The 25,712-nt window shown below is 43.6% G+C and overlaps 1 protein-coding gene across 28 annotated transcripts in view; it reads left to right on the top strand.

Annotated features, from left to right (window-relative positions):
* Nucleotides 1–25,712, top strand: part of OBSCN (obscurin, cytoskeletal calmodulin and titin-interacting RhoGEF) — a 622,289-nt gene that overhangs the window by 417,672 nt on the left and 178,905 nt on the right. For 2 of the 28 annotated variants that reach the window (XM_040431732.1, XM_040431734.1), the window contains 2 exons: nucleotides 7,382–7,424; nucleotides 9,092–11,497. The exons of 25 other annotated variants lie outside the window; for them this stretch is intronic. In XM_040431732.1, coding sequence (XP_040287666.1) covers nucleotides 7,382–7,424; nucleotides 9,092–10,469 — 1,421 coding nt within the window. In that variant the 3' untranslated portion in view covers nucleotides 10,470–11,497. Of the gene's footprint in view, nucleotides 1–7,381; nucleotides 7,425–9,091; nucleotides 11,498–25,712 lie in introns of those variants that run through there. One more of the 28 variants, XM_040431733.1, reaches the window with a different exon arrangement.

Genomic DNA, 25,712 nt, shown 5'->3' with positions numbered 1-25,712 from the left:
GCACATCACTATGGCGAAATACATATACAAACGGAAAATGCAAATGTGATCGCACACTACATCCAGCACTCTGCCCTCCATGCTGGACGAGACATTGGTTTATATTTTGGCCAAAGCATAGTAAGCCACTCACCGCGTCAAGGTTGTCTCATGAGTGGTCCCTAACTCTTGTTCCTACCTGTTCATGGGCCATGACAGCCACATAAAATCCAGGGAATGCAGGTCAGCATGCAAGCCAAGTACACTTTGCTTGTAACCCCGTCCGGTGCCATTACAGCTTTCATCGGATCCAGGGATGCAAGTACCAACATGCATGCTGAACCCACCATATACTTCTCCTGGAGCCAGATGGCTAATGGTAGGTTCTATACAAGCAGACTCAGTTTTATACTGACTTTAAAACCAGCCTCAAGGACAGATTAACTGGTCAGGTGTGCAATGACTCCAAGGAGATCGCCACGCCTCCAATATATACTACAAAGAAAAAAATAAGGGGTTGGGTCAGCACAACCTGCCTGTAGGTGCACATCACTATGGCGAAATACATATACAAACGGAAAATGCAAATGTGATCGCACACTACATCCAGCACTCTGCCCTCCATGCTGGACGAGACATTGGTTTATATTTTGGCCAAAGCATAGTAAGCCACTCACCGCGTCAAGGTTGTCTCATGAGTGGTCCCTAACTCTTGTTCCTACCTGTTCATGGGCCATGACAGCCACATAAAATCCAGGGAATGCAGGTCAGCATGCAAGCCAAGTACACTTTGCTTGTAACCCCGTCCGGTGCCATTACAGCTTTCATCGGATCCAGGGATGCAAGTACCAACATGCATGCTGAACCCACCATATACTTCTCCTGGAGCCAGATGGCTAATGGTAGGTTCTATACAAGCAGACTCAGTTTTATACTGACTTTAAAACCAGCCTCAAGGACAGATTAACTGGTCAGGTGTGCAATGACTCCAAGGAGATCGCCACGCCTCCAATATATACTACAAAGAAAAAAATAAGGGGTTGGGTCAGCACAACCTGCCTGTAGGTGCACATCACTATGGCGAAATACATATACAAACGGAAAATGCAAATGTGATCGCACACTACATCCAGCACTCTGCCCTCCATGCTGGACGAGACATTGGTTTATATTTTGGCCAAAGCATAGTAAGCCACTCACCGCGTCAAGGTTGTCTCATGAGTGGTCCCTAACTCTTGTTCCTACCTGTTCATGGGCCATGACAGCCACATAAAATCCAGGGAATGCAGGTCAGCATGCAAGCCAAGTACACTTTGCTTGTAACCCCGTCCGGTGCCATTACAGCTTTCATCGGATCCAGGGATGCAAGTACCAACATGCATGCTGAACCCACCATATACTTCTCCTGGAGCCAGATGGCTAATGGTAGGTTCTATACAAGCAGACTCAGTTTTATACTGACTTTAAAACCAGCCTCAAGGACAGATTAACTGGTCAGGTGTGCAATGACTCCAAGGAGATCGCCACGCCTCCAATATATACTACAAAGAAAAAAATAAGGGGTTGGGTCAGCACAACCTGCCTGTAGGTGCACATCACTATGGCGAAATACATATACAAACGGAAAATGCAAATGTGATCGCACACTACATCCAGCACTCTGCCCTCCATGCTGGACGAGACATTGGTTTATATTTTGGCCAAAGCATAGTAAGCCACTCACCGCGTCAAGGTTGTCTCATGAGTGGTCCCTAACTCTTGTTCCTACCTGTTCATGGGCCATGACAGCCACATAAAATCCAGGGAATGCAGGTCAGCATAAACCAATGTCTCGTCCAGCATGGAGGGCAGAGTGCTGGATGTAGTGTGCGATCACATTTGCATTTTCCGTTTGTATATGTATTTCGCCATAGTGATGTGCACCTACAGGCAGGTTGTGCAGACCCAACCCCTTATTTTTTTCTTTGTAGTATATATTGGAGGCGTGGCGATCTCCTTGGAGTCATTGCACACCTGACCAGTTAATCTGTCCTTGAGGCTGGTTTTAAAGTCAGTATAAAACTGAGTCTGCTTGTATAGAACCTACCATTAGCCATCTGGCTCCAGGAGAAGTATATGGTGGGTTCAGCATGCATGTTGGTACTTGCATCCCTGGATCCGATGAAAGCTGTAATGGCACCGGACAGGGTTACAAGCAAAGTGTACTTGGCTTGCATGCTGACCTGCATTCCCTGGATTTTATGTGGCTGTCATGGCCCATGAACAGGTAGGAACAAGAGTTAGGGACCACTCATGAGACAACCTTGACGCGGTGAGTGGCTTACTATGCTTTGGCCAAAATATAAACCAATGTCTCGTCCAGCATGGAGGGCAGAGTGCTGGATGTAGTGTGCGATCACATTTGCATTTTCCGTTTGTATATGTATTTCGCCATAGTGATGTGCACCTACAGGCAGGTTGTGCTGACCCAACCCCTTATAATTGGGTTATGTCTAGACAACCATGGCAACCCCAAAACTATTGGAGCTGGCAAATCCTTCATGACGAAACAGGAAATAATCTCAGCATGTGAATCACCCACCCTTAAATGAATACCATGAACAACGTGAGTAAGGCTCCCTTGAGAAAGAGGGGAAGAATCAATAGCAAAAACACGAATCTCGTTCTCTAACGTGCAAATACTTAGTCCCAAACCCTCAAGAAACAGAAAGTCAATTAAATTTACCCCAGCACCACAATCAAGAAAAACATCAACAAACACATTTATAGACTCTAGCGCCACCATAGCTGAAAGGAGAAAACGGGAACTGCAGGGAACTTGCATACCAGTCTGCTCCACCACACCATTTATACTACCAAGTGTGAGGGGAGTTTTTTTTTCTTTTTCTTTTTTCTTTATCACTTCCCCCTGTGGTTCAAAATACGGACAAGAAAAAACAAAATGACCCCTCTTCCCACAATAGAAACATAAATTGTGCACTTTTCGAAAGTCTCTACTATCCAAATGGAAAGATATCTGACCTAACTGCATGGGTTCCTCCCCTACCCCAGAGTAACAAGCAATATCACCCTGGGCAGCTGGTGAAACAAAACCACACGCGGGAGGAATCCCCTGCACAGAGGGACCCTTACACCTCTCTCTGATACGTCTATCCAAACGTATCGCCAAAAACATTGCGTTTTCCAAAGTATCTGGGTATTCATGAAAAGCCAGAGCATCTTTCAACCTTTCAGATAACCCCTGACAAAACTGGCTACGTAACGCGGGGTCGTTCCACCCCGACTCAGTAGCCCACCTCCTAAACTCTGTGCAGTAAACCTCAGCAGTATGTTTACCCTGTAGTAAGTTACGTAATTTTGACTCTGCCATCGAAACTCAATCTGGGTCATCGTAAATCAATCCCAGGGCTTTAAAAAATTCCTCCACCGACCGGAGAGCCAGAGAACCGGGCTGCAGGGAAAAAGCCCAGGATTGCGCGTCCCCTTTCAGCAAAGACATGATGATACCCACCCTCTGATCCTCATTACCTGATGAAAATGGGCACAATCGAAAGTACAAATTACATGACTCTTTGAAACGGAAAAAATCATCAGTACCCCCTGCAAATTTCTCAGGAAGAGCGAATTTAGGCTCCCCAACAAATTGACCTGTACCTGAAGCCAACACCCTCTGACACTGTGTGACCGTACTACGCAGATCCGCAACCTCCAGGGACAAACCCTGCATGCGGTCAACCAGTGCATCAATTGACGCCATCACATAAACGCTGAGCAATGGCCGTCACAGTATGGCGGATTATAATGTCACGCGGACGTGCACAGTATAACAGATAACACACCAACCAGGCTCTGGACGAGAGACAGGGGAAGGGTCACCTCCTAGTTTATCCCTGACCTCTTTCCCTGCACTGCTCAGCCCACAGACAGACCTTAAAGGTAGGTGTGCTGTGTCCTCCAGCCTGTACTGACAGAACCCTGAACTCCCTGAGATGGTGAAGTGGGGAGAAAGGAGCAGCCTGCTCGCACAGAACCTGGATGGGATAGATGACATAAACAACCTAACAAGAAATGACACTTATCTGCTGAGAGCAGGAACTGAAAGCCAACCTTCCCTCCAAACTTCCCAGACCAAAATGAACAGTATAATCCGCTCAGAGCACTTAGCTGGAGACCATTTAAACTAATGACTCCACCCAGTGCACCTGATGAGAGGCGGATCCAGCACGGCATCAAAACAAAAACTAAACTCGTGCTGCAATCCTGGCTGACCTCCGCACATCATCAGAGTGGGGCATGACACTAGGTAGTGGAGATCACCATACATATTGGCTGTCGCTGCAGCTTGGGGTGTGTCTTGTGTACATACATTGCTTGGCATGCGGGATGTGACCACAATGTATGTAATGTCGCCTGCTCCTGGGTGGGGGTTCGTTGTGTGCATGCAGCGTCTCAGGAAAAACCCTGTCACTAACCTTCTCCCCTGTAAGTTGTGCTCAGGAGACCCGCTCATATGGTCTTTTGTGGGAGTCTTCTGGTCTGTAAATGCCCTGTCTTGCATTGGGTGTGGGGGTCATATTTTAGGGCGCCCCTGCTCCAGGTGACACTCAGCGGTTTGTGTATTAAAGGTATTGTCCTGGAGCATAATATGCACCATGGTATCACGTCCTATACTGACCACCGAGGTCGTGCCCAGTGTTTACTGGCGGGGCTGCTGCAACCACACGGAACGAGGAGACCAATGGATGTCTCCACCTAAACTTTGTGCCAATATCCTGAAGTTTCAGGATCTGGAGCACAATGTCAGAAAGCGATTGTTATATTAGAGTTTATTTCCTCAACATCTCCTTTAAGAGAAAGAGAAGGAGAGGAGCAGGAGGTAAAGAGAAAGAGGAAGAGAGGAGCGTAAGGTAAAGAGGAGGAGAGGAGCAGGAGGTAAAGAGAAAGAGGAGGAGAGAAGCGGAAGGTAAAGACGAGGAGAGGAGCAGGAGGAAAAGAGAAAGAGGAGGAGAGGAGCGGAAGGTAAAGAGGAGGAGAGGAGCGGAAGGTAAAGAGGAGGAGAGGAGCGGAAGGTAAAGAGGAGGAGAGGAGCGGAAGGTAAAGAGGAGGAGAGGAGCGGAAGGTAAAGAGAAAGAGGAGGAGAGAAGCGCAAGGTAAAGACGAGGAGAGGAGCAGGAGGTAAAGGTAAAGAGGAGGAGAGGAGCAGGAGGTAAAGAGAAAGAGTAGGAGAGGAGCGGAAGGTAAAGACGAGAAGAGGAGCAGGAGGTAAAGAGGAGGAGAGGAGCGGAAGGTAAAGAGGAGGAGAGGAGCGGAAGGTAAAGAGGAGGAGAGGAGCGGAAGGTAAAGAGGAGGAGAGGAGCAGGAGGTAAAGAGAAAGAGGAGGAGAAAAGCGGAAGGTAAAGACGAGGAGAGGAGCAGGAGGGAAAGAGAAAGAGAAGGAGAGGAGCGGAAGGTAAAGAAGAGGAGAGGAGCAGGAGGTAAAGAGGAGGAGAGGAGCGAAAGGTAAAGAGGAGGAGAGGAGCGGAAGGTAAAGAGGAGGAGAGGAGCAGGAGGTAAAGAGGAGGAGAGGAGCAGGGGGTAAAGAGGAGGAGCAGGAGGTAAAGCGAAAGAGGAGGAGAGGAGCAGGATGTAAAGAGGAGGAGAGGAGCGGAAGGTAAAGAATAGGAGAGAAGCAGGAGGTAAAGAGAAAGAGGAGGAGAGGAGCAGGAGGTAAAGAGAAAGAGGAGGAGTGGAAGGTAAAGAGGAGGAGAGGAGCAGGAGGTAAAGAGAAAGAGTAGGAGAGGAGCGGAAGGTAAAAAGGAGGAGAGGAGCAGGAGGAGGAGAGGAGCAGGATGTAAAGAGGAGGAGAGGAGCGGAAGGTAAAGAATAGGAGAGAAGCAGGAGGTAAAGAGAAAGAGGAGGAGAGGAGCAGGAGGTAAAGAGAAAGAGGAGGAGAGGAGCGGAAGGTAAAGAGAAAGAGGAGGAGCGGAAGGTAAAGAGGAGGAGAGGAGCAGGAGGTCAAGAGGAGGAGAGGAGCAGGAGGTAAAGAGAAAGAGGAGGAGAGGAGCAGGATGTAAAGAGGAGGAGAGGAGCAGGATGTAAAGAGGAGGAGAGGAGCAGGATGTAAAGAGGAGGAGAGGAGCAGGAGGTAAAGAGAAAGAGGAGGAGAGGAGCGGAAGGTAAAGAATAGGAGAGAAGCAGGAGGTAAAGAGAAGGAGGAGAGGAGCAGGAGGTAAATAGAAAGAGGAGGAGAGGAGCAGGAGGTAAAGAGGAGGAGAGGAGCGGAAGGTAAAGAGGAGGAGAGGAGCGGAAGGTGAAGAGAAGGAGAGGAGCAGGAAGTGTGGATCAGAGGCTTAGAGGAGCAGCAGTATAAAGAGTGGAAGAGGAGAGGAGCAGGAGGTAAGGTGCAGGAAGACTGGAGGAGGAGGAGGAGGAGCGGAAGGTAAAGAGGAGGAGAGGAGCAGGAGGTAAAGAGAAAGAGGAGGAGAGGAGCAGAGGAGAGGTGGCTTCTGGGAGGAATCCTCTGGGTGGTCTCCTTTGATCTAATTGTTTCCTCATTTTGTATGAGTCACAGCAGGACCCCCTTATATCTGAGGGATGCTGACTAATCCTTTACTTCACCTCATCCATACCGCGGTGCCTTATACTCAGTCACATCCAGAGCTGCAGTCACAGTTCTGCAGATACTGTGCAGTGCATGGTGGTTGAGGATGTGACTGAAGCAGCACAGGATGGTGGGGTCCGGTCTTGTCTCCTGCCCTCCTGACTGGCAGCCCTAGGATCGGAGATGTTGGGGGTTATAGGTCATCATGTGGGCTCATAGACCGGGTTGGCTCTGTAAAAACCTTAAAGGGCCAGCTCAAACTTCTGTAACCATTGTTTAATGAAACATTCTGACACTTTATATTTTGGCTTCTCATGACAATACCTCTGCTTAATGTCAGTGAAAAAGGACATATCACTTTACATACTGACGGAGACCATCCTGCTCACACAGCTAAGGGTTTGCTACAGTGTATCAGTCTCCTAGTGCTGCATTGTTTACCTTGTAGTGGATTGTCTGCACTGATACATTGTAACAGCCCTCAGCTGTGAGTAAAGAACCTGGAAGATACATCCCTGAAAACATGCTCAGCTTATATTAGATCTTCCAAAACCAAGATATCGTATTATTTTACGATATGACGCTCATGCTGCGGCCGGACCGCACATAGACTCCGCCCCCCAGCTGGAACACGTTTATAGAGTGTTATAAATATGTCTCGTGTCACCATGGATGACATTCTTCATGGCAGAGGTGGGGGAGGGGCAGGACGCATGTCTGCTTTATCTGTCCATCCAGGGTCCACTTAATGACTTAACACGATTAGTCGGATCATCAGCTTGTGCCGGTCTAACCCCTGCTCTCCATATTGTCTCTTTATAGTCACTGAGCAAGAAACTAAGGTGCCCAAGAAAACCGTTATCATGTAAGTGCCGCTGCCGTGTCTGTACGTCCTCATGTCTGCGAGTGCTAACCCCTGCTAACCGGGCCCCGGAGTGACCCCATCTGTGTGCCGCATGGAGAGCCGGAGTGACCCCATCTGTGTGCTCCATACTAAAGAGACTAAACAGGGCTAACGCTAACCCTCATCATCCACCATCACCTGGGGACACCATGATTATCATATTATACTGGGGCTCAGGTTATACCAGCTGTACATATATAATTATATACAGGAGATGCCCAGGTTATACCAGCTGCACATATATAATTATATACAGGAGATGCCCAGGTTATACCAGCTGTACATATATAATTATATACAGGAGATGCCCAGGTTATACCAGCTGTACATATATCATTATATACAGGAGATGCCCAGGTTATACCAGCTGTACATATATAATTATATACAGGAGATGCCCAGGTTATACCAGCTGTACATATATAATTATATACAGGAGATGCCCAGGTTATACCAGCTGTACATATATAATTATATACAGGAGATGCCCAGGTTATACCAGCTGTACATATATAATTATATACAGGAGATGCCCAGGTTATACCAGCATGGTCCATATCACTATATACAAGAAGATGTATAACTTATACCAGCTGTACATATATAATTATATACAGGAGATGCCCAGGTTATACCAGCTGTACATATATAATTATATACAGGAGATACCCAGGTTATACCAGCTGTACATATATAATTATATACAGGAGATGCCCAGGTTATACCAGCTGTACATATATAATTATATACAGGAGATGCCCAGGTTATACCAGCTGTACATATATAATTATATACAGGAGATGCCCAGGTTATACCAGCATGCTCCATATCACTATATACAAGAAGATGTATAACGTATACCAGCTGTACATATATAATTATAGACAGGAGAGGCCCAGGTTATACCAGCTGTACATATATCATTATATAGAGGAGATGCCCAGGTTATACCAGCTGTACATATATAATTATATACAGGAGATGCCCAGGTTATACCAGCTGTACATATATAATTATATAAAGGAGATGCCCAGGTTATACCAGCTGTACATATATCATTATATACAGGAGATGCCCAGGTTATACCAGCTGTACATATATAATTATATACAGGAGATGCCCAGGTTATACCAGCTGTACATATATCATTATATACAGGAGATGCTCAGGTTATACCAGCATGGTCCGTGTAACGGCTATACTTGGTGCCTTTGGCCACAGCAATAATCCGTAAGAAGTTTTCCTCATAAAATATAATAATCTTATCATAAATTCTGCCCTTTCTTAGTAATATCAGTTCTTGGGCAAACTGTGTGACAACCAGAACTAATATATAACAGACACAATTATCAAAGTGGTTGTCACCCAGCTCTCTGCGTACAATGTATGTGCCTAAATAGAAGCCAAATGATGACTCCTTCAGAACTTTAGGACTCTTCATCACTAATCAGGGATTTACTAGAAGTTCTCGTTTCTCAGTCCTCATCCCTCTGCCGTTTCCTGTGTATTTTATTAACATGTGTGCTGAAGCATGACTTACTGGATTACCGGAACTAACTCCGCATGGCGCTGGTGTTTTCCTGGTGAGCACCGCCATCCAATACTGATTCACAAATTTACCTCACTAGAGAGGAGACTATAACAACAGTGGTGAAGAGTCCAAGAATGAGAAGAAGAATGTCTCCAGGCATATCTCCCTCACGTCCGTCTTCTGGACACTCTCCAGCAAGAACCCCCAGATCTGAAATGTCCACGCCAGATCTCCTCTTTGTACCAAGAGGTAGACAGCCCGTCTATAAGACCGAGCAAGAAATGCGAAGAACTGTGGTTCCCACACTTTTTGTCACAGAGCCAGAAGATGAGCGAGGAGCTTCTGCCCGGCCTGATGAGCAAAAGTCTCGGTGGGTTGAGGTGGAAGAAATTATTGAATTCAAAGTAAAGAAATCACCAAAACCACAAAGGAAAAGAGGAACTTCTCCAGCTAAGCCAGAGAAAGATGGAAGGAAGTTTACACAGTATGGCTCAAGGTCAAGAGGATTCCCCGGTGATGACCCCAACACAAATAACTCCAACAATAAACTGGTGGAGGACTCAAAGTCCCTACTAACGTCTTGCAGATTGTCGGAAATGGACTTCCCTTCAATGGAGTATGAACTCATAGAACAAGAGTCTGAGGATGAGGAGGATCTTGGTCCTCAAGGTGTTTCAGAGGAAACATATGATGTAGATGAAGGTTGTGGTATTATCACTGAACCTGAATCCCCAGTAGATGCCCATGAGATATTTAATATTCCAGAGTATGAAATGTCTTCACCAGTAAAGTCAGATACGAATGAGAAAAATCTAAAACTTCCAGCTGAGGTACAATCACCAGATCCTGACCAAATCATACCTCTAGAAGTAGAAGATTATTTTGTCGAAGAACCAGTGGATGATGACACTGCAGACTTAAGAAACAGGGCTCAAAAAATTCTTACTCGTGATGGGAAAGTTCTGACATTAGAAGATCTTGAGGATTATGTTCCAGGTCAAGGAGAGACTTATGGATCTGATGAAAATGTCCCCACCATCTCAGGAAACACTCCATGTGAGATCTCTGTACTACAAGCAGAAATAAATGAGCCGACCATCGGTAAACCTGTGCTGCTAAATGTGGGGAGACCTGTGGTACCTAAACAGAGACAGAGTTTCTTCAGCCACTTAAAAGAGGGCATCGGAAGCATGTTCACAGCGGGCTCAACAATTAGTAGGATGGATATGATGGGATCTACAAATGTTTCTTTCCGTATGAAGGAAAGCACCACGGAGGCAGGTGCTGTCAGTAATGTATCGACCAGTCAACCATCGTTTAACATTAAGCCCTCTTTCTGCACTGAGGTCCAACGTTCAGTAGACAATGGACAACCCAGCTTCAAGACGGAAGTTTCTACGAGAACCTTAAGTTATGGAACCGTAGGTGAAACGGTTACTTTACACATAAGTAAACAGGACCCTTCACAAAGCTAAGTTTAGTATGTATCCTAAGAAGACGAGGAGGTGATGAGTAAGAACTACAATCTAGAAGACACTTAAGACGTTCTATGAGAATTTTCCAGTCTTAATGGGAACATTTAATGTTAGAGAAAAATGATATCCGTAATCGCTGAAGTGTCATTCCATGAAAAATAAACAATTGGTGGTGACAAGACGAGGAATTGTGCAAGAATCGCTATGAAGAATTTTCCTCACCTCCTTATAGACGTCTTTGGTGTTCTTGGTTGGTTCTTCCAGCCTTCCTTACTATACTTCACCATCTGGACATGTTTTATTCAAAGGATTTGTCGGAAATAAATCTGAATGTTTACACTGAAACATCGAAGTTGACAGTGGCAGATGTGATGCAAGCCTGTGCTGCCAAATCTTCATGTCAATTAAACCATATAAAGGGAAAAATATACGTGCTGTTTTTGGCCGGTGGTGTTTTTGGCCGGTGGCCCAGAGGGGACGCGAGCTAATTACACTTCCTTGAAATATGTCAAGAATAATGCGAAATACATGACTAACCACTACGCCACATTATATGGCCTCGTCTGCGGAGAACACGGATCCACCGCTCACACCAGCTCTTCATTGTCACACAAACATTGGTGTTTGATCGCAGAGTTTGACCATGTGTGACAGAACACCGTCCGAGTGTGTTACGTGGAAAACCATGGTTCTCCACATCGCCGTCCAAGCAGAGAGGGCGTTGGGAAAGTTATTTATAAGCCACTCGTAGGGTTGTTCTTCTGTTGTTTCTGCAGATTCTTCTCTCAGCATGAAGTTTGTGATCTAGTTTTTGTTTCTTAATCCCTCAAACCCTGCAGTGACCCCCAGTACCGTCTGTGATGCAACAGCCTCCGAGCAGACGATGCGCAGTCATTGCTGCGTTACTGTTAGGTTTCTGCAGATATTTTGTGTTGTTTTTGTGTTTTTTTCCCATATAGAAATGATGTTCCAGTGACAAGTGCTGCTGAGTATAATAAACCTGTGTCGGGGATCTCCCCCTCGCCTGCCTTGTTTCGTCCTTATTTGCTGGGAGTCTGAGTAGAATGTGCTACAGTCCAAAGTGAAATGTCGGCTGCCATATAACTGCCAGGACACTGTCAGCATGCATAAAAGAGTCATCAGAGAAGACATGTCCCCCAAAGGGACGTTACACCTGTTTTCAACAAACCAACACAAAGGGAGGTTTGCATTAGGCAAGGACAGGATTTAGGGTGCCCATGGTACGGAGCAGGGAACTCTCCTCCCCCATTAGTCCTGTCCAATATTACATGTGGTGTCTACAGCTGGACCTCTGCCCTCTCCATCATCTCCGGTTACTGGTCCCTAAGTAAGCCCCAAAATATACAAGGCAATAAAAATACCTGCAGTTCTGGTCAGAAGCTGTAGTGGGCGCTACGCTGAGGGATCTCAATAGTTTATGTACTTCAGAGGGCAGGAATTTCATATACTAATATAATGGGAGAGATTTATCTACAAGATGCATGAATTTTAGGCGTTTATAGGGGCACCATGTGAAAGGGGAATCAGCTGGGTCCCCCTAGCAGCTGCAGGGTCTTCTTCAATGGTACATGTCCCATCTTGCAGAGTTTTCTACAGGTAAGTATCTCTGTACTGCTATCTTCCTGTCTTTCTGAGTTTGCCTCAAGAATTCTTCATCGTCCTTCATGTTCTGGGATTGATTCTCATATTTCATGTGCACTTGTCCTCTGACCATGGTGGTGGCCTGCACTACAAACCTTAGTGCATAATCTGCTGGTGTTTTATATAGGGACTGTTCAAATTATAGCGGACTCCATAAATGAGAGGACATGACACCTAGAGTGACCTTCAGATGTGTTGCGAGTTCTGTGGCCACCATAGACACAATGAGCACACCATGAGGGATGGTTGGTTGACAGTCTTGACTGAGATGTCCACCTATAGACCCCTGGCAGCAGCTTCAATCTTTATGTGATGTACACACCTCATATCGTACTTGAATGTGTTGTCCATCGTGGTCAAAGCCAGGCAGTTGGGGTCACCTTCTCCTTATCTTCCATTGTGTCTATGATGAGTAGGAATAAATGGAGGAACCATTGGGTAATAACATCCTCTAGTCAGAAGATAATCACATTGACTTTAATCATCTCCAGTCTGTAATAAGAAGACTCCCTCTAGTATACAGGGGGCACCTAGCCTTTCTGCTGTCTGAGGCAAAAATTGAAACAGTGCCCCCAATCTCCATGCCAAATTGTCAACCACACGTCTTCCCTCCTAACATTACATACAGGACTACAAAACACACAGGGTAATACAGCGCCTCATACCTCTTACATCCAGTGACCTCTCCTCTGATGTAGATATTCTCTGTCCTCATCTTCTCCATTCAGACCAGACCGCCATGATGATTACTTTCAGCTGTATCTCATCTCTGCAGAGTTTGACACACCGACATCTTAGTTTCCTACTTTTCATGGTTTCCAGCTTCCATCTTCTGAACACCCCATCCTGCCACCCCAGTACTATGTCCACCGTGGTCCCCAGTACTATACTGCAGAAAATACTGCCCCTTAAATATTATTGACACACAGTGCCCTAAAAAATAACCAAACCCAGTAAATAGTGTCCCGACACTAATAGTGTAACCATAATGTCCCCCCAAATAATTGTGCTAAGCTGACACTGTGCTAGGGTGCCCCCCACAGTAATAGTGCTCCCCAAAGTCCCACCAATAGTGGGACCAGAGTGCATATAGTAGTAATAGTGCCCCTACAGTGCTCCCAAAAGTATGTCCCCACTGTGCAAGTAATAATGCTCCCATAGTGACCATAATAGTAATCATGCTTCCACAGTCCCCCATTAGTAATAAAGCTCACCATAATGCCCCTCAGTAGTAATGATTCTCCTTATAATATGCGCCAGTACAAAAAATGCCCCCTTATAATATGCACCAGTACAAAAAATGCCCCCTTATAATGACTGATGATGATGAGGACATTGCGCTGCTTGCATCGGCCACTGATGGGCTTCAGGCTTAGTGCATGTACCCTATAAGAGGGAACAGTGAGGCAGGGAGCTATGCCTCGCTGCAGCATCCAAATGTATCGCCGTCCTGAGGAAGCCCTCATTTCCCTTGCCGCCGCCCCACAATCATCTCCAGGGTCACTGTCGATCGCCTCACCTAATTGGGGGTGCGGCCCTGCCTGTATACAACATCAGGGAGGGAGGAACAGAAATGGTCCCAAGTCTGGATATTATATGTAAAGGGCTCCAATCCCTTCCTGGCACTGTCGAGGAATTAAAATAGCAACCTTTGTAAAAAGTCCAACTTTACCTCTTACATCGGCTCCACAGGTACGATTACATTAATTTACTCACTTATATATCACTGACATATTCCACAGCGCTGTACAGACATTCTCATCCCTTATATATCACTGACATATTCCACAGCGCTGTACAGACATTCTCATCACTTATATATCACTGACATATTCCACAGCGCTGTACAGACATTCTCATCACTTATATATCACTGACATAGTCCACAGCGCTGTACAGACATTCTCATCACTTATATATCACTGACATATTCCACAGCGCTGTACAGACATTCCCATCACTTATATATCACTGACATATTCCACAGCGCTGTACAGACATTCTCATCACTTATATATCACTGACATATTCCACAGCGCTGTACAGACATTCTCATCACTTATATATCACTGACATAGTCCACAGCGCTGTACAGACATTCTCATCACTTATATATCACTGACATATTCCACAGCGCTGTACAGACATTCTCATCCCTTATATATCACTGACATATTCCACAGCGCTGTACAGACATTCTCATCACTTATATATCACTGACATATTCCACAGCGCTGTACAGACATTCTCATCACTTATATATCACTGACATAGTCCACAGCGCTGTACAGACATTCTCATCACTTATATATCACTGACATATTCCACAGCGCTGTACAGACATTCCCATCACTTATATATCACTGACATATTCCACAGCGCTGTACAGACATTCTCATCACTTATATATCACTGACATATTCCACAGCGCTGTACAGACATTCTCATCACTTATATATCACTGACATATTCCACAGCGCTGTACAGACATTCTCATCACTTATATATCACTGACATATTCCACAGAGCTGTACAGACATTCTCATCACTTATATATCACTGACATATTCCACAGCGCTGTACAGACATTCTCATCACTTATATATCACTGACATATTCCACAGCGCTGTACAGACATTCCCATCACTTATATATCACTGACATATTCCACAGAGCTGTACAGACATTCTCATCACTTATATATCTCTGACATATTCCACAGCGCTGTACAGACATTCTCATCACTTATATATCACTGACATATTCCACAGCGCTGTACAGACATTCCCATCACTTATATATCACTGACATATTCCACAGCGCTGTACAGACATTCTCATCACTTATATATCACTGACATATTCCACAGCGCTGTACAGACATTCTCATCACTTATATATCACTGACATATTCCACAGCGCTGTACAGACATTCTCATCACTTATATATCACTGACATATTCCACAGCGCTGTACAGACATTCTCATCACTTATATATCACTGACATATTCCACAGCGCTGTACAGACATTCTCATCACTTATATATCACTGACATATTCCACAGAGCTGTACAGACATTCTCATCACTTATATATCACTGACATATTCCACAGCGCTGTACAGACATTCTCATCACTTATATATCACTGACATATTCCACAGCGCTGTACAGACATTCTCATCACTTATATATCACTGACATATTCCACAGCGCTGTACAGACATTCCCATCACTTATATATAACTGACATATTCCACAGCGCTGTACAGACATTCTCATCACTTATATATCACTGACATATTCCACAGCGCTGTACAGACATTCTCATCACTTATATATCACAGACATATTCCACAGAGCTGTACAGACATTCCCATCACTTATATATAACTGACATATTCCACAGCGCTGTACAGACATTCTCATCCCTTATATATCACTGACATATTCCACAGCGCTGTACAGACATTCTCATCACTTATATATCACAGACATATTCCACAGAGCTGTACAGACATTCCCATCACTTATATATCACTGACATATTCCACAGCGCTGTACAGACATTCTCATCACTTATATATCACTGACATATTCCACAGAGCTGTACAGACATTCCCATCACTTATATATCACTGACATATTCCACAGCGCTGTACAGACATTCTCATCACTTATATATCACTGACATATTCCACAGCGCTGTACAGACATTCTCATCCCTTATATATCACTGACATATTCCACAGCGCTGTACAGACATTCTCATCACTTATATATCACTGACATATTCCACAGCGCTGTACAGACATTCCCATCACTTATATATCACTGACATATTCCACAGCGCTGTACAGACATTCTCATCCCTTATATATCACTGACATATTCCACAGCGCTGTACAGACATTCCCATCACTTATATATCACTGACATATTCCACAGCGCTGTACAGACATTCTCATCACTTATATATCACTGACATATTCCACAGCGCTGTACAGACATTCCCATCACTTATATATCACTGACATATTCCACAGCGCTGTACAGACATTCTCATCACTTATATATCACTGACATATTCCACAGCGCTGTACAGACATTCTCATCACTTATATATCACTGACATATTCCACAGCGCTGTACAGACATTCCCATCACTTATATATCACTGACATATTCCACAGCGCTGTACAGACATTCTCATCACTTATATATCACTGACATATTCCACAGCACTGTACAGACATTCTCATCACTTATATATCACTGACATATTCCACAGCGCTGTACAGACATTCCCATCACTTATATATCACTGACATATTCCACAGCGCTGTACAGACATTCCCATCCCTTATATATCACTGACATATTCCACAGCGCTGTACAGACATTATCATCACTTATATATCACTGACATATTCCACAGCGCTGTACAGACATTCCCATCACTTATATATCACTGACATATTCCACAGGGCTGTACAGACATTCTCATCCCTTATATATCACTGACATATTCCACAGCGCTGTACAGACATTCTCATCACTTATATATCACTGACATATATCACAGCGCTGTACAGACATTCTCATCACTTATATATCACTGACATATTCCACAGGGCTGTACAGACATTCCCATCACTTATATATCACTGACATATTCCACAGCGCTGTACAGACATTCTCATCCCTTATATATCACTGACATATTCCAAAGCGCTGTACAGACATTCTCATCACTTATATATCACTGACATTTTCCACAGCGCTGTACAGACATTCTCATCACTTATATATCACTGACATATTCCACAGCGCTGTACAGACATTCTCATCACTTATATATCACTGACATATCCCATAGCGCTGTACAGACATTCTCATCACTTATATATCACTGACATATTCCACAGCGCTGTACAGACATTCTCATCACTTATATATCACTGACATATCCCATAGCGCTGTACAGACATTCCCATCACTTATATATCACTGACATATTCCACAGCGCTGTACAGACATTCTCCTCACTTATATATCACTGACATATTCCACAGCGCTGTACAGACATTCTCATCACTTATATATCACTGACATATTCCACAGCGCTGTACAGACATTCTCATCACTTATATATCACTGACATATTCCACAGCGCTGTACAGACATTCTCATCACTTATATATCACTGACATATTCCACAGCGCTGTACAGACATTCTCATCACTTATATATCACTGACATATTCCACAGCGCTGTACAGACATTCTCATCACTGATATATCACTGACATATTCCACAGCGCTGTACAGACATTCTCATCACTTATATATCACTGACATATCCCATAGCGCTGTACAGACATTCTCATCACTTATATATCACTGACATATTCCACAGAGCTGTACAGACCTTCTCCTCACTTATATATCACTGACATATTCCACAGCGCTGTACAGACATTCTCATCACTTATATATCACTGACATATTCCACAGCTCTGTACAGACATTCTCATCACTTATATATCACTGACATATTCCACAGCGCTGTACAGACATTCTCATCACTTATATATCACTGACATATTCCACAGCGCTGTACAGACATTCTCATCACTTATATATCACTGACATATTCCATAGCGCTGTACAGACATTCTCATCACTTATATATCACTGACATATTCCACAGCGCTGTACAGACATTCTCATCACTTATATATCACTGACATATTCCACAGCGCTGTACAGACATTCTCATCACTTATATATCACTGACATATTCCACAGCGCTGTACAGACATTCCCATCACTTATATATCACTGACATATTCCACAGCGCTGTACAGACATTCTCATCACTTATATATCACTGACATATTCCACAGCGCTGTACAGACATTCCCATCACTTATATATCACTGACATATTCCACAGCGCTGTACAGACATTCTCATCACTTATATATCACTGACATATTCCACAGCGCTGTACAGACATTCTCATCACTTATATATCACTGACATATTCCACAGAGCTGTACAGACATTCCCATCACTTATATATCACTGACATATTCCACAGCGCTGTACAGACATTCTCATCACTTATATATCACTGACATATTCCACAGTGCTGTACAGACATTCTCATTACTTATATATCACTGACATATTCCACAGCGCTGTACAGACATTCTCATCACTTATATATCACTGACATATTCCACAGCTCTGTACAGACATTCTCATCACTTATATATCACTGACATATTCCACAGCGCTGTACAGACATTCTCATCACTTATATATCACTGACATATTCCACAGCGCTGTACAGACCTTCTCATTACTTATATAGATCTGACATATTTTGCAGAGCTGTTCAGACATTTTCATCACTCCCTGTTCTGCATTGGAGCTTACAATCTAAGTTCTATTTGAGTGTCTGTGGAATGTGAGAGGAAACTAGATTACTACTGAGCCACCAGTAACAACTGTATCTCTTTTAAGTATATTATGGCTTCATTGGTTTGGCTTTAGTTTTTTAGTTTTTAGTTTTTTTGCTGTTTTCACTTATGGAGAAGGGGGCTAGGGAAAATAAGGAGATCTTTTGGCTACAAGGTGATTAACCCCCCAAGCTCGAACTTGTATGATTGAGGGTTGCCGAAAACCTGTAGATGACAGGTGACATTCCTGCATTTGCTTTTAAAGGCTATGTACACCTTTTGAGTGGCAAATTTTTTTAAATTAATGTATTGTATTTATATTAAGCAAAAAAAAAACATTTTTTCAATTGGTCTTTATTAAAAATTTTGAATTTTTGTGAAAATAACTATGATGCTCTAGTAGCTGCTTGTGGATTTTCTATCTTTTCTGTCAGACCAGGAGCTGATGGACTCCTTATCTCTGCTCTCTGACATTATAAACACTCATTATAGCTCAGTTCTTATCCTACTGATAAGAATGTCGTTTAAATAAGTGTTTTTGATCTCTTAGTCGTTTAGAGATATGGGTTATAAGATGACCTGCACAAAATGAAAGTGGAAGTACCAGTCGCACAGCTAGAAAAACTGTTAACCGGTTGTGACAGAATGGCTCAATATTTTTAATAAAGGACTACTGAAAAAATTATTTTTAGCCAAAAATTAGTAAACTGCAATCATAAACAAAAATTGCCTCCGAAGGTGTACATAAACTTTAAATATGATGTAATAAAAGCTCCAAGTGTAATTGGACTCCTGTAATAGATTTTTGCTGTGTTCCCGCCACCCTGTGCTGATATTCAGCTGATCAAGTAGAGCACTGGAGCGGGCATTCTTATTTTTGTGAAAATACATTTTTTGCCTTATGCTTGCCTTATGAGCTAACAGAAAATCTAAGGAGATAGAAGAGGCAGCAAACCATAATGAGGCCGTTATTATGGGGAAAACTCCCAGATATAGACTGTGTAACGGATCTCCTGGCACCCCGACTGGGTACCTCCATTGATGGATACTCCTAGTGCTTCCAGAGGGCTCCAAGCACCCCACTTGACACCGTAAGCACTGCCGACCCCACGAACCGCTGCAGCTTGGTTGGGTTCTCACTGTCTTCTACCCACCCTGGACCTACGACAAGGCTCCAGGCTCCAGTGGGTGAATCTCTCTGCCTTCAGAGAGCGATGCAGGAACAAGCTCCTAAAAGAGCTCAGGGATTATAGCCAGGGGAGTATACAGCGTATAGCATTCCCCAGTGTAGATGCAGCCTTTTCCCCCCACACATGAGATGAGGGTCTATGCTGAGGGTAAAACAGCAACTCTTTAATGGGGCTACGTCAGCCTTTTATGCGGGTCTTCCAGCAAGGGACACTCCCCCTGGGGACCTTGTGGAAGACTGAGACCGTTTTTACATTAGCCAATCACATGCATTTACAGTATGGAAACACTTCAGCAATTGTACACAACCCCCCCCCCCCCCTCCCCTCTGCCTGTGATACAATTAACAAACACTGTGCTCTGCCTGTAATGCAATTAACAAACACAATGGGCTCTGTTTCTGATACAATTAACAAACACAACGGGCTCTGCCTGTTATACAATTACCAAATACAATGGGTTCTGTCCGTGATATAATTAACAAACACAATGGGCTAACTTAATCACTCACAGGCAGAAAACACACCTTTTTCCCAAAACACAGAAAACATCCCAAAACCCCACATATCCCCATAAATTATACATCCCTGGATAGCTCTGATCTCTGATCTTGGCGAACAACATATCCAGAAATCACCCAGATTCGAGCAGGGGTTCTCGAATTCCATGGAAGTCACATTTGATGGACCGCAAGTATGTCTTTCCTGCCCAAAACAGTTCCATAGATTTAGGCTGTGTGGCCGGTCTACCTTCTCCTTCAAAGAATGTACACATTTCACGAACGGATCCGTTCAGCCATACTTTCATTGAAAGCGTCTTGTTCGGTAGTTTGTTCGGTAAATCCCATTTGCCAAACCACATAGTAAAAATACATGAACAAGCCTTTTTACTGAGAGAAAACCAAGTTTTAGAATATGGGCCATAATCCTGAGGAAAAAGGCTGGCAAACAGGCTCCTCCAAAACCCAGTGGCGAGGTTATTTTCACCACAGTAATTAACACTGAAGAGGACAGAATACTGTATATATACACTACAGAGGACAGTATACTGTATATATACTACAGAGGACAGTATACTGTACATATATACTACAGAGGACAGTATACTGTATATATACTACAGAGGACAGTATACTGTACATATATACTACAGAGGACAGTATACTGTATATATACTACAGAGGACAGTATACTGTATATATATACTACAGAGGACAGTATATTGTATATATACTACAGAGGACAGTATACTGTACATATATACTACAGAGGACAGTATACTGTATATACACAACATAGGACAGTATACTGTATATATACTACAGAGGACAGTATACTGTATATATACACACTACAGAGGACAGTATACTGTATATACACAACATAGGACAGTATACTGTATATATACTACAGAGGACAGTATACTGTATATATATACTACAGAGGACAGTATACTGTATATATATACTACAGAGGACAGTATACTGTATATATACTACAGAGGACAGTATACTGTATATATACTACAGAGGACAGTATACTGTCCTCTGTAGTATATACACTCACCTAAAGAATTATTAGGAACACCATACTAATACGGTGTTGGACCCCTTTTTGCCTTCAGAACTGCCTTGATTCTACGTGGCATTGATTCCACAAGGTGCTGATAGCATTCTTTAGAAATGTTGGCCCATATTAATAGGATAGCATCTTGCAGTTGATGGAGATTTGAGGGATGCACATCCAGGGCACGAAGCTCCCGTTCCACCACATCCCAAAGATGCTCTATTGGGTTGAGATCTGGTGACTGTGGGGCCATTTTAGTCCAGTGAACTCGTTGTCATGTTCAAGAAACCAATGTGAAATGATTGGAGCTTTGTGACATGGTGCATTATCCTGCTGGAAGTAGCCATCAGAGGATGGATACATGTTCTCATTCTGTTTACCCCAAATTCGGACTCTACCATTTGAATGTCTCAACAGAAATCGAGACTCATCAGACCAGGCAACATTTTTCCAGTCTTCAACAGTCCAATTTTGGTGAGCTCGTGCAAATTGTAGCCTCTTTTTCCTATTTGTAGTGGAGATGAGTGGTACCCGGTGGGGTCTTCTGCTGTTGTAGCCCATCCGCCTCAAGGTTGTGCGTGTTGTGGCTTCACAAATGCTTTGCTGCAGACCTCGGTTGTAACGAGTGGTTATTTCAGCCAACGTTGCTCTTCTATCAGCTTGAATCAGTCGGCCCATTCTCCTCTGACCTCTAGCATCCACAAGGCATTTTTGCCCACAGGACGGCCGCATACTGGATGTTTTTTCCCTTTTCACACCATTCTTTGTAAACCCTAGAAATGGTTGTGTGTGAAAATCCCAGTAACTGAGCAGATTGTGAAATACTCAGACCGGCCCGTCTGGCACCATCAACCATGCCACGCTCAAAATGGCTTAAATCACCTTTCTTTCCCATTCTGACATTCAGTTTGGAGTTCAGGAGATTGTCTTGACCAGGAGCACCCCCCTAAATGTATTGAAGCAACTGCCATGTGATTGGTTGGCTAGAGAATTGCATCAATGAGAAATAGAACAGGTGGGCCTAATAATTCTTTAGGTGAGTGAATATACTACAGAGGACAGTATACTATACTATACTGTATATATATACTACAGAGGACAGTATACTGTATATATACTACAGAGGACAGTATACTGTATATATATACTACAGAGGACAGTATACTGTATATATACTACAGAGGACAGTATACTGTATATATATACTACAGAGGACAGTATACTGTATATACACTCACCTAAAGAATTATTAGGAACACCTGTTCTATTTCTCATTAATGCAATTATCTAGCCAACCAATCACATGGCAGTTGCTTCGATGCATTTAGGGGGGTGCTCCTGGTCAAGACAATCTCCTGAACTCCAAACTGAATGTCAGAATGGGAAAGAAAGGGGATTTAAGCCATTTTGAGCGTGGCATGGTTGTTGGTGCCAGACGGGCCGGTCTGAGTATTTCACAATCTGCTCAGTTACTGGGATTTTTACGCACAACCATTTCTAGGGTTTACAAAGAATGGTGTGAAAAGGGAAAAACATCCAGTATTTGGCCGTCCTGTGGGCAAAAATGCCTTGTGGATGCTGGAGGTCAGAGGAGAATGGGCCGACTGATTCAAGCTGATAGAAGAGCAACGTTGGCTGAAATAACCACTCGTTACAACCGAGGTCTGCAGCAAAGCATTTGTGAAGCCACAACACGCACAACCTTGAGGCGGATGGGCTACAACAGCAGAAGACCCCACCGGGTACCACTCATCTCCACTACAAATAGGAAGAAGAGGCTACAATTTGCACAGCTCACCAAAACTGGACTGTTGAAGACTGGAAAAATGTTGCCTGGTCTGATGAGTCTCGATTTCTGTTGAGACATTCAAATGGTAGAGTCCGAATTTGGGGTAAACAGAATGAGAACATGTCTCCATCCTCTGATGGCTACTTCCAGCAGGATAATGCACCATGTCACAAAGCTCCAATCATCTCACATTGGTTTCTTGAACATGACAATGAGTTCACTGTACTAAAATGGCCCCACAGTCACCAGATCTCAACCCAATAGAGCATCTTTGGGATGTGGTGGAACGGGAGCTTCGTGCCCTGGATGTGCATCCCTCAAATCTCCATCAACTGCAAGATGCTATCCTATCAATATGGGCCAACATTTCTAAAGAATGCTATCAGCACCTTGTGGAATCAATGCCACGTAGAATGAAGGCAAAAGGGGGTCCAACACCGTATTAGTATGGGGGCACTAATAATTCTTTAGGTGAGTGTATATACTACAGAGGACAGTATAATATATATATACTAGAGAGGACAGTATACTGTATATATACTACAGAGGACAGTATACTGTATATATACTACAGAGGACAGTATACTGTATATACACTACAGAGGACAGTATACTGTATATATCCTACAATATATGATACTAGTAGTCACTTTAGAAATACTCACATATCAGTGGGTTGTTACGGAGTTCAGTGCTCCTGGTGGCGTCCCATGTGTCATGGAGCGCTGAGTGTCTCTTACCTCTGTTTGGTTCCCACCGTGATGTGTATAGCGCGGCCTCCGCTCCAGTCTCGGCGTCCCATGTGTTCCGTTGTATTTCTCGGTTAGTGCTCCTTATTGCCGTCTCACATGTGTATCCCATGGGAATTAACTACAGCTTTTAAGTACCCGTATACATGATGCTTTAAAGGAGCGACACTAGGAAGTAAATACTCTGCCGGCAGAAACAGGATAAAGCCCCACTGCAAAGATCGATATACAGTACAGACCAAAAGTTTGGACACACCTTCTCTTTCAAAGAGTTTTCTTTATTTTCATGACTATGAAGGCATCAAAACTATGAATTAACACATGTGGAATTATATACATAACAAACAAGGGTGAAACAACTGAAAATATGTCATATTCTAGGTTCTTCAAAGTAGCCACCTTTTGCTTTGATTACTGCTTTGCACACTCTTGGCATTCTCTTGATGAGCTTCAAGAGGTAGTCCCCTGAAATGGTCTTCCAACAGTCTTGAAGGAGTTCCCAGAGATGCTTAGCACTTGTTGGCCCTTTTGCCTTCACTCTGCTGTCCAGCTCGCCCCAAACCATCTCGATTGGGTTCAGGTCCGGTGACTGTGGAGGCCAGGTCATCTGGCGCAGCACCCCATCACTCTCCTTCATGGTCAAATAGCCCTTACTTTCAAAGTTTTCCCAATTTTTCCGCTGACTGACTGACCTTCATTTCTTAAAGTAATGATGGCCACTCGTTTTTCTTTACTTAGCTGCTTTTTTCTTGCCATAATACAAATTCTGACAGTCTATTCAGTAGGACTATCAGCTGTGTATCCACCTGACTTCTCCTCAACGCCACTGATGGTCCCAACCCCATTTATAAGGCAAGAAATCCCACTTATTAAACCTGACAGGGCACACCTGTGAAGTGAAGACCATTTCAGGGGACTACCTCTTGAAGCTCATCAAGAGAATGCCAAGAGTGTGCAAAGCAGTAATCAAAGCAAAAGGTGGCTACTTTGAAGAACCTAGAATAGGACATATTTTCAGTTGTTTCACACTTGTTTGTTATGTATATAATTCCACATGTGTTAATTCATAGTTTTGATGCCTTCAGTGTGAATCTACAATTTTTATAGTCATGAAAATAAAGAAAACTCTTTGAATGAGAAGGTGTGTCCAAACTTTTGGTCTGTACTGTATATTGATCTAACACCGCTGCCGAAACTATGACTCCGAAGGTGTTGGATACAAATGTGAGACGGCAATAAGGAGCACTAACCGAGAAATACATCGGAACACGTGGGACGCCGAGACTGGAGCGGAGGCCACGCTATACACATCACGGTGGGAACCAAACAGAGGTAAGAGACACTCAGCGCTCCATGACACGTGGGACGCCACCAGGAGCACTGAACTCCGTAACAACCCACTGATATGTGAGTATTTCTAAAGTGACTACTAGTATCATATATCAAGTCCTTACTTGCAGTGAGAGGACATTTGAGTGAAAGCAATATATACCCCAGCGGGGTAGTGTTCTAGGCTGGACACCAATAGACTGTATTTAATAGTACAACTATTACTTCATTGGATGCGTCCGTTTGAACTATTGGAGATTGTGCTTTTATATAGCGGGCTGAAATAATCATTGGACATAAAAGACAGATATAAAGTTAACTCTTACTGTTTGTGGACTCATCGTTTGTGGATCTACTAAGAGGAGTGTTTTATCTTGCAATGTGCTTGCGCCATAATCCAGATAAATTGGATTGTTCAACTTCAGATAATATCTTTGCAATTCAAAATCGCTGTATTGCAATCAGAATTAGTAGTTCTGTTTTACCCCTGAGAG

This window comes from Bufo bufo, chromosome 5 (genome assembly GCF_905171765.1).
Source record: "Bufo bufo chromosome 5, aBufBuf1.1, whole genome shotgun sequence".
Taxonomy (NCBI): Eukaryota; Metazoa; Chordata; class Amphibia; order Anura; family Bufonidae; genus Bufo; species Bufo bufo.
This window is presented reverse-complemented; position numbering and strand designations above follow the sequence as displayed.